Below are 11020 nucleotides of genomic sequence, written 5' to 3'. Positions count from 1 at the left end.
TATCTACATTAGAATTTATAAAGAAAAAACAAAACTCAACTGGCATACTGACTGGTTAGCTATACAGACAGCATAGGAATTATACCTTTTCAAAGAAAACTAGCTTTGAATAAATCATGGTAAAATTTTCTGTTTTCCAATATCATAATTATCTGTAGGCATGAATAGTATATCATGTGACAAAGACTAGTGCCTGAACATTGACTATTCCAATAGTGCTCATTAATAATCATTAATAAGATGAATTATTCAACTAGTTATGAACTGGTTTAGTTCTCAAGCAAGATTTTTTGTTATTTAAAATTACCAAAAAAAATACAATTTTGAGCTAGAATTTTCTGATATTTATTAGACAAAGAGCAACTTAGCTTTCTTGATCTATCTATATATCTATCTCCTTAGGCAGTAAAATGGGGCAATTGTAAGGCTCACCTCAAGAAAAAAAAATTCTGCCTACAGATATATTTCAGCTAATAATCTCAGAAGGAATGGTAGAATCAGAGTTACAATTCAGCAGCCCCTAATAGATTAATGGACGTCAGTGGTGATCCTCAATGACTGCCAACCTCACCACAAAGGAAACAACAGACATTATGCGTCTCCTAATAAAATTGTGGTGTCACCTCTGAAGTGGTTCTGCCAACAAAGAGAATTGGCATTCACTATGTTAACAGAGAAGAAAGAGCATTTGATCATATGTAGAAATAAAGAAAAAAACCTTAGATAAAAATTTAACACCACTTCATGGTAATAACTGTTAGCAAACTTAACATTAGAATGGAATTTCCATGTTGTAAAATCAACAGTAAACATATATAAGTGTGAAATGTTAGACACATTCCCAGTAAAGTCCACAACAGGCCACAAAGGTATGGAACCAATTCTACTGTTCAAACCTGGACTGGATTGCATAGCCAGTATACAGCCATGCACAGAAATACAAAATAAAAATTATAAATAATGAAAAGAAAGAGATAGTACAATCCTCTAATTAAAAACTCCAAAGAAATCAGCTGCCAAATATTTAAATGTATAAGAAACTTGACTATAGCAAAATCAGTCTTATTACATAAAATAAATAGCTAATTAGAATGTGTAATGGAAAACATACCATTCGAAACAGCAGTAATATCCAAAACATAGATAAAAACAGAACTAACAAAAATGTATATGATCTTTATGGAAGCAAATATAAAATTATTACTGATAGACTTTAAAAAAGTCTCAAACAGTGCAATATACTATGTTTATTCACGGTACACATAAATATTGTACTTATGTCAGTTCTCCTTAAACTATTTACAGATTTGTGCCTTACCTGATAAGTTTGGACCCGCATCAGCAGATGAGTGGTAGTCCAGCACCTACAAGGCATCGAGGTAAGACAATGAGTGAAGACGAGTGGAGAACCCACCGCAAAATAAGGGGCCGCAAATGCCGTCCTACTGTCGACATCTCAGGCACGGCCGTTAGGCTCAGGTTCTCTCTTTTTTCCTACTGGCGATTCTGAGGGAAATAAAAGCCTTGGTCTAAGGCCAGCTGACTCGGGTCTCCAGAAGGAGATGTCCCAGGCCCTGTCTGGAGTCAGGAAAGACTCCGCGGGATTCAGCATGATTCCTCTACCCCCAGAACAGAGGGGGAGTGCCCACTCCAGAACCCTACCGGGGCAGTTATTCTGAGAAGCCCAAGTAGGCGTGGTCGGAAGTGCTCCCCCTGACCTCCGCCGCCATATCGGCTGTTCAGTTCGAGGCTTCACGAGAGGTGCGCCTCGCGTCAGCTGAGGGAAGGGGCCCAGGATTGGACAAGTGCCAAGGTAAGTAACATTTGTTAGAACTGAAGGGACACATTCCCCCCAGAACTAAGGTAGCCCCACAGAGCCTCACCCTACCCTGACATGCCCCACCCCTCTGCCAACTTCCAGCGGCTGAAACATGGCTGTTAGACCTAAGACGCCCTCACTTTCACCTAAGGGATTGGTGGGATGGGAAGCCTTGGTCTGAAGGGGCAGCCTCAGGTCAGCAGAAAGAGGGGTCAAAGTACTGGTTAGGAGTCAAGTTTGGTGTCCTGAGTTAGAACTGAGGCAACAAGCCCACGCAGAACAGAAGTCCCGAGAGTCCCTCCCGCCCCTGTTTTATAAGTTCCTAAAATGGTACCATTAAGGGAACCAGCAGAGGCAGCCTTTCTTGAAGCCGCTGTGCACATCATCTCTTCCTCTGTCTTCTAGGGTGACCTGTTCATCAACCTAATTGCTTGAACTCCTGCCTGCTGTCCGTGACCAGTGTCATTATGCCTCGAGGTCAGAAGAGTAAGCTTCGTGCCCGTGAGAAACGCCGCCAGGTCCGTAATGAGACCCAGGGTCTGGCGAGCGCTCAGGCTATCGCGGCAGAGGAAGGAGAGTCCACCTCTGCCGGTCCTCTCTCTGGGGGCAAACCTGAGAATCTGCCTGATGCTGAGATGCCTAGCACTCCTACGGAGCCTAAGGGAACCCCGTCTACCACTAATACTACTGCAGCTGTTTCATGTGCCAATTCAGGTGAAGGTGCCAACGACCAAGATGAGGAAAGCTCAAAATCCTCAAACAGCAGTGAGCACTTTCACAGAGATCCTTTAAACAAGAAGGTAGTTTTGTTGGTGCAATTCCTGCTGCAGAAGTATCAAAACAAAGAGCCAATTATGAAGACAGACATGATAAAGTTAGTTAACAAAAAGTACAAGGTTCATTTCAATGAGATCCTCAAGAGAGCCTCTGAGCACATGGAGCTGGCCTTTGGTGTTGATTTGAAGGAAGTGGATCCCATTAGGCACTGCTATGCCCTTGTCAACAAACTAGACATCGCTTTTGATGCATCAGTGAATGAAGAAGAGAACATGCCCAAGACCGGCCTCCTGATGATTGTGCTAGGTGTGATCTTCATGAAAAGCAACTGCGCCACCGAGGAGGAGATCTGGGAAGTGCTGAATATGATGGGTGTCTATGCGGATAGGAAGCACTTCATCTATGGGGATCCCAAGAAGGTCCTCACTGAAGATTTGGTGCAGCTCAAGTACCTGCAGTCCCGCCAGGTGCCTGATAGTGATCCTCCACGCTTGGAGTTCCTGTGGGGCCCAAGAGCCCACGCCGAAACCAGCAAGATGAGAGTCCTGGAGTTTTTGGCCAAGATCCATGATACCATCCCGAGTGCCTTCCCAGCCTGGTATGAAGAGGCTTTGCGAGATGAGGAAGAGAGAGCCCGGGCCAGAGCAGCAGCCAAGGCTCGTATTGCTGCCATGGCCAAGGCGCGCTCCGAGGCCTTGGCTAGCAGTTCCTCCCCCACTAAGTGAAGTCTGAGTCAACTTCTTCACTTTTTGGTTGAACAGGTATGTCAACATTCTAATAGTAGAGGGCCAGGATGGGGCTGGAAAATGTATGTCATCTTTGTGTTCCTATTGTATATTGGTGGCTTGAAATCTTACCTTTTTTTCCCCTTTTCTTTGCTTTAGGTTATATTTCAAATGTTGAAGTCTAAGGAAGATTGTTTTCTTTGTGGAAGAAAAGCACAGACAACATTCAAAGCAGAGAAGATTGGGGTGGGTCTGGAAGGAACAGTGTATATCATCTTTGTGTTCCTGTTTAATATGGTAAACTTTAGAGTTTTATGTTACTTTTTTTCTTTTTTCTTTTCTTTCTTTTGTTGCATTTCAAATGTTGATTCTTTAATAGAAGGCTTAAATAATTTCAGAATCTAAGATTTTAGTCACATATTGCTGTTTAATAGATTTAAGATTAGGAGTTTTATTATTTTGTAAAACAAATTGGGAAACCTTTTATATTTACTGAACCAGAACAACAAAACATGGCATTCCTTGGAAATGTGAAGAAATTTAGCAGTAAAATTATCAAGATCAAAAAATAGAGGGGGGAAAAAAGTAAAGGATGTTCAGTTTTTGGTTTCCCTTATTCATTTTAGTCTGTTCTATAAAAATAAAAGCTACATACCTGGAGCTACATAACTACATACCTATTTGCTTAGCTTACTAAAGAATGTAGAAGAAATAAAATGTTTATAAACTACAATTCATGCTTACTGGCTCATTTGTTCCCCAAATATTGAGCATCTGCTCTTTGAAAGTCCTCGTGTTAGAAATGGGAAAATGAAACACCCCTGTCCTTAGAATTTCAGTCAAGGAGCAGTAATCATTTAGAGAAAATGGCGAAATACCTTCTAAGGCCTAAAAGACAGGTAAAGAGGAAGGAGGTAAAGAGGAAGGGAAGGAGTTGGGAGGAGTGGGAGGAGGAGGGTTCTGCGTGAAAACAGTAAGGTATAAATTCCCTGAGGAAATTTGGAATTTGGGAAACTACAAGTCCCTCAGTGGGATATACTATTAATTTAAGCAGGGCGGTAGCCTGAGTGAGGCTGTGGGACTTGAGAGCAGAGGCCAGAAAGACAGATGGTTATTCTCAGTGTCGAAAGACAAAACCCTGGAATGGAAACCTGCTCTTAAGAGTTGCTTTAGTATCATCAGTAAATCAGAGGAAAACCTCCTCCTGGACCAGAAAGAGAAGGTGCCTCTTTGCTTTTGCTCATGTGCAGTTGAACACAGAGCACAATCTAGGTGTTTGAAGCACAGTCTTCAAGGAATTTCTGAGAAATAATGGTGGTACTCCCTTGAGGTAGAATGCTTAGAAGTTACTATGTTGGCTCTGTTTGCCCTGAACTGGGTAGGAGAATTAGATCACAATGCATTAAAAGGATATTTTAATTAGGTTATCTTGAGGGTAATTTCACAAACTCTGAGAGAGGGCTCCTTATTCGGGGGTGATGAAATGAATGAAAATTGAGATGGTTTGAATGGAAAGGCACCTTGGATGAGGAGTTGTCAATCCTTGACACAAATTCTAGGATCTCTGAGTTGCATCCAACTGAGAAAGACTCCCCCACATCCAAATTAAGTAACTTATCCTCAAATGGGGGAACATTTACTTAGTTTAACTTGCTAAGCAGCATTATGAGCAAATTTGATGTTATTTGTCCTAGAAAGCTGCATATTGTATGCTAGCTCCTGAATTAATAAAAAATTACTCTCCCAAGAGAGGAGGGTATTATCATCTGTAATAAAAAATAAAAGTAAAAATAAATCATATATGATAACTGCCATCCATTAAATTCCTAATATTTTCTAATTACTCTGCCAAGTGCTTCATATCCATTGCATATATTCCAACAGTCCTACAAGATGGGGCTTATCAGACATACTTTTCAGATAAAAAACTTGTAATTTTCTCAAGTTCACATGGCCGACTTTCTGTCCCTTCAGTCTTTATTCTCACTACTCCAAGATGTATCACAGACAATTAAAAAATAAGACTCTCTAGCCAAAGTATTAAAAGCAATCCTGATGAAAGAAGGCGAATGTGAAAATAAAGCACAATTTGGGGATTGTCTGTGGGTTTCATTTGCTGAGGATATTCCTGTCCCCCACCCCAAGGTTCCTTGACAGCTGACTTTGCCCTGGTGCTAGCATAAGTCCTATACCAGTCCGTTACTACATTACAGGACTTCTCCCCTGGGGATTCCCCAGTGTGCCTTCCTGTCCGAATTGGAACCTCATTTGCTGACCAGCAATTCACTGTGCTTTCCAGAAACTGCACGCTGCTTTCTGTGTTACAGGAAGTCTGGAATCACCTGCCTTCCCCTTAATTTGAATGTTCCAACCCTGCAGGTGTGCCTTGGAGATACACCAGTCTTGGTGGGACCATTGACAGTGAAGTTAAGATATTTGGTTACTACAGACCCACCTCCCACTCCACATTTCTATAATAGTCTCAAAGTATATTCCAAATGAGCTGGTGATTAGAGTCTTACTTCTTACAGAATATACTGGTTTTGGGGATATCAATGAAATTAGACATGGAGTTTTTGTAAACAACCCAGATATTGTCAGTAGGATTTTAAAGGAGTGTTATTTGAGACTGGCTGTTGGACACATACTCCAATGAGTGAGCTTACCTACATGGTCAACACCCAAAGCCTCCCCCATAAATTGGAGATGAGGAAAGACCATGGAAATCGCTGTCTAGCAAACATCTACTGAAGGTGAATTCCTCAGAACCCAAAGTTCTTCTAAGAGGGGAAAAATGCTTTCTTAACAGCCATGCTATCTCTGAAAAGTAAAGATTAAAATAGTTCACCATTCTTTTGCTGCTTCTTATCTCAGTAATGGCTCCAAAGAAAAATGCTGCCTTTTCCTTGTGCCTAACACCTGTAAAAGTACCCTGCACACTCAGTCATGCTGAGAGTTGCTGGGACTCACAGGTAAGATTTTGACCGTGCTTCACTGGAATGAGAACATTCTCATCCTATTGAGACTCTGGAATTTATTTCAAAGGTAAGTGCAAAAAGGTATCGAGTGAAAAAGTTGAACCCTTCCTATTGAGATTTGACAGGATCCTTTTGAAAATAAAATGTGATCCTGTATTTGAAAGGACCTCCCAAGTAGCAGGAATGGGGAAAAAAAAGTTGGAGAATTGCAAGGCAAATTGGCCTCCTTAGAAACTCCACCAAGGAATAAAGAGGGTTGTTTTCATACCAAATTCTAATAGAGTTGCTTTTTATTGAGCAACCACTATATAACAGTTATGGGAGAGACTGCATGTGCTCATTCATATGGTGTCTTGCTCTCTTTCCTGGGCTGATGGGGAGACTACAGATTCCCAATCCACTTGTACTTATGACTACTGTTGACATTGAAATATGAACAGAAACAGTGTTTGTCACCTCCAGGCTAAGCTCTTTGAGAGCCAGTACGCCACCACCATGTTTTCTATTCCATTCAGGAGTAAACACAGAGATTTCTTGTTGGGAAGTGGAACCACCTGATGAGAGCCTGGATACCTGGGTCATCTGACTGCCGAGGCCCCTGCCTACCCACGTCAGATTTTGTGTGTATGAGAAATAAACTTTTGTTGTTTTAAGCCATTATAGATTTACAGATTTTGTCTGCTGCTTCAGCTAGCAGTTACTTTATGTGATTAATACACAGCTACTATTTTTGTGGTTAGATATATTTAAATATTACAAAACATAGTACATATATTCTTGTTGCAAAAAATTCTAACAATATAGATAAATTACAATTTCTATGTTTCCTCAAAATTCAGCCCTCTCTTCAGAGGTAACAACAATTAATGATCTGATATGTTGAATTTTGGACAACAATGTACATATTGTTATGCCTCTCGACCTTATCACTTAAGAATATTTCCACAACACATATAGATCCACCACACTCTTTAACCACTCTATAGAATTCTTTTTTAAAAATGAGTTTATTAAGATATAATTGACATGCAAAACTGCACAGTTTTAATGCATACAATTTGATGTGTTTGGACATACGTATATACCTCTGAAGCCATCACCACAATCATCTTCAAAATTTTCCTTGTGTCTTTTGGTTTCTTCTTTTGTGGTAAAAACACTTAACGAGATCTACTCTTAAAAAGATTTTAAGTGCACAATACAGTATTGTTAACTATAGGCTTTATGCTTAACAGCAAATCTCTAGAACTAATTCACCTTGCATAACAAACTATACCAATTAAACAACTCCTCATTTCCCCTGCCTCCAGCCTCTGGTAACCACAGTTCTATTCTGTTTTTATGAGTTTGACGATTGTAGACACTGCATGTAAGTCAGACTACACAGTATTTGTCCTTCTGTGACTTTTATTTTACTTAGCATATGCCCTTCAGGTTCATCCCTGTCATTGCAAAACGCAGAATTTCTTCTTTTAAGGCAGAATAACACACACACACACACGCACACACACACACACACACACATACACACACTGCATTTTCTTTATCCATTTATCTTTGATGAATATTCAGGTTGTTTTCATAACTTGGCTATTGTGAATAGTGCTTGAGCAACATGAGAATGCATATATCTTTTCGAGAGCCTGATTTCTATTCTTTTGATGAAATATCCAGAAATGAGATTGCTGGATAATATGGTAGTTCTGTTTTTAATTTTTTGAGGAACATTTATACTGTTTCCTATAGCAGTTGCACCATTTTATATTCCCACCAACAATGTACAAGAGTTCAGTTTTTCCACATTCTCACCAATACTTAATTACCTTTTATATAATAACTATCCTAAATGGTATGAGGTGATAACTCATTGTGCTTTTGATTTGCATTTCCCTGATGATTAGTGATGCTGAGCATCTTTTCATGTACCTGTTGGCCATTTGAAGGAGAGATCATCAGGAAGAATCAAATAGAAACAATCGGGACGTTGCGAGTCTTGATTACGTAAAGACGTTAATCAAATATCATGGAAACTACAATCATCATGTTCCAACCTGCCCTTCAAAAAAGAAAAATAAGTAAGGATTACTACTTATGTTTGTGCAATCATTAATTTAACCATTCTCTTCCTAATGGACATATAAATCGTTTTCCATTTGTTGCTATGATTAATAGGACAGAAATTAACATCTTTGAACATGAAATTTTGGGCAAATATGTGCATGCTTTCTCATCAGAAAAACATAGCAAAATACAAACTTGATTAAAGTGGGCAGAGTGTGAAGGTTGAAAATTTTTACAAATATTGCTGAATTTCTGTCCCCAAAATGCCATACCAATTCATATTCTTTCAGATTAATGTGTTTAAATGCCTTACATTCTTATAGGCATGTTATTTCATTAGTCTTTTAAATTTTGGTCAAATTTTGGAATGAAAGATAATGTTTCATTATTATTTTACTTTTTATTTCCTAATTTTCAAATAGGTTGAGTATAAAATTAAATTAATCCCTTACCCATGTAGAGCTGAATTTCTACGTTAATATTTTGAGTACCTGGATTCTCTTAGGCATACTTCACTCTGAAATATTAGGAAGACATCCCTCCTTTACTTTGGAAAACAATGACTTGATTAGAATGATCAGTTGCTGGGCAATGGAGCCAGGCAAGACACTCTTAGCTAGTGAAGATCTGAGGTCAAAACAATTGCCAGAGTCCATGAAAGACACCATATGTAAAACTCATCCAGAGAACCCAGGGCAGGCTGGCAGTCAGCAATCTGAACCTAAAGTTCAGCATAAGGTAAAAAGGGACCATAAGGAGAGAGAATAGGGAATCTGGGTAGAGGGGCTAAGACAACTTCCATAAATAGGCTTACTACTAACAGCAGGAAATTGGGAAGAGGTCTGAATAGGTAGATCTACTGAAGGAAAGAACTAGAGGCATATCAAACACCCCACCTCACCTTAGAATCCTCCTTTCTCACTGTCAGGTAGAGGACAGAGAGTACTTCCACCCTACCCAGTGATGCTAGATGCTGGGAGAGCTACATCTCTTGGCTACACTGGTGTTCACTGCCTCCTCACCAGTTTTCCTGGCTGAAACTGTGTTGATGGTTGCTAAAGATTAATATTTCTACCCAGGGTATGGTGCCCTCCTTCACTGAGTTTGTGCTGCACCCAAAATTTTGATAAGTATTTTTTTCATTTAGTTCAGAATATTGTAAATTTCTCTTCTGATTTCCTCTTTGAGCAATGTGTTATTTAGAACTATGGCGTTTAATGTTCAAGTATCTTGAGACTTTTCTGCTATTTTTCTATTATTGATTTCTAGTTTAATTCTTTTGTGGACTCAGAGCATACTTGTATGATTTCCATCATTTGCATCTGATGATGTGTTTTGTGGAACAGAATGTGGTCTATTTTGATGTATTTCCATGTCAGCCTGAAAACACATGTCTCCTGCTCTTGTGTTTTCTAAAACCAGCATTGAAATTTAGTTAATCTGATGGTGCTGATTAGTTCAACTGTATTCCTACTGAAAAGGGTACATGAGAAGACTATACTATTTTTACCACTTCTGTGTGAGTCTGAATTTATTGTATAGAGAAGGATTCAAAATGAATGGGGAGACTACATCTCGTGGCCCAGTTGCTAGTGTCCACTGGTGTCCAGCTGCTCTCTCCTTTTGGTACTGCATTTCTCAGCCCATTGCAGTGGACTGGGCCACCTGACCAGAACACACTTCTGATAAAGACAGTGATTTAAAATAAAATAGAGTGATATAAAAGCAGTGGGATATGATAAAATGTTTATGTAAACACAAGGAATAATCTCTGGGTCACGGCTGATGGAGAAGGGCAAAGCAAAGGACAAGAAGGACAAAAAATTGCTGAATGGAGAATATATCAGTTTCTCCAAGAAAAGATAATGCAGGAAAGTAAACCTATTGCTTGCATCCTTGGGAGTTTCAGCCTGTTCCTCTTGGCACTTGGCAGCAGCAGACGCAATATTTTTAGTGGCGCAAGATGTCTCTTCTTTCAACAGTAACATCTGAAATAGTCAGAGGAAACTTACATTGCATTACAGGTCATGTGAAGACTGTGGGAATGGCTAGTAAAAATTATTTTAAAAAATTTTAAATGTATAAAGTCACAATAATCGCGATAGTGAGGATTGAGCTTTCTGTCCACTTTGTCCAAAGCCACATAACCTTTTTGGGGATTCAAGTTCCCCATTTGTACACTAAGGGGGATGAGGAATCTAGCCTAGGCCCTTAAAGATGTGAAAACATTTCTGAAACTGTAGGGTAGGATGGGGTCTCACCTATAGAAGAGATGCACAGAAGAGCTCTCCCAAAAGGGCAGGAGTAAGGTCAACCCAGGGGGAGACCAGAAGCAGCAAAGTGAAGCAAAATAGATATTAGGAGATAAGAAGTCTCTTCTAAAGCTCTGCAGAGCAGTGGAAATGTAACCCAGGAAGAGAGAATGGCTAGAAAAGTACTCAGTCCCTGACTCGTCTGAGACACTAAAACTTGCCAGTCCAGCAGAGAGTTGTGCATCTGGAGACCCGTGAAATATTTTTCTGTATCCATTATAAGGGTTAAGATGAGAATAGCATATATCAGTTACAGTGTTCCCTCTTCATGAGTTTAAGGAGCCAAGTGGGACCTCTCTGTGTGTCTTTCTGTCTCTCTCTCTCTCTACCTGCCTCTTTCCCTCCCAT

At 39.8% G+C, this 11020-nt stretch overlaps 1 protein-coding gene and 1 non-coding gene across 2 annotated transcripts; one reads left to right on the top strand and one right to left on the bottom strand.

Annotated features, from left to right (window-relative positions):
• Positions 1–2286: 2286 nt before the first annotated feature.
• LOC105310202 (melanoma-associated antigen B18-like) lies at positions 2287–3321 on the top strand. Its single transcript, XM_011386408.1, has one exon. The coding sequence runs from the start codon at positions 2287–2289 to the stop codon at positions 3319–3321; it is 1035 nt and encodes a 344-aa protein (XP_011384710.1).
• A 4939-nt stretch (positions 3322–8260) lies between these two features.
• On the bottom strand, positions 8261–8394 carry LOC111734483. Its single transcript, XR_002778462.1, has one exon. It is a non-coding gene; the product is annotated as a U8 small nucleolar RNA (small nucleolar RNA).
• Between the last annotated feature and the right edge of the window lie 2626 nt (positions 8395–11020).

Source organism: Pteropus vampyrus, unplaced genomic scaffold, assembly GCF_000151845.1.
Source record: "Pteropus vampyrus isolate Shadow unplaced genomic scaffold, Pvam_2.0 Scaffold1408, whole genome shotgun sequence".
NCBI classification, from domain to species: domain Eukaryota; kingdom Metazoa; phylum Chordata; class Mammalia; order Chiroptera; family Pteropodidae; genus Pteropus; species Pteropus vampyrus.
The sequence above is the reverse complement of the archived record's forward strand: the minus strand, read 5'-3'. Positions and strand labels throughout refer to the sequence as shown.

Coding starts and splice junctions, on each gene's coding strand:
- LOC105310202 (XM_011386408.1), top strand. CDS start 2,287: ATGCCTCGAGGTCAGAAGAGTAAGCTTCGTGCCCGTGAGAAACGCCGC.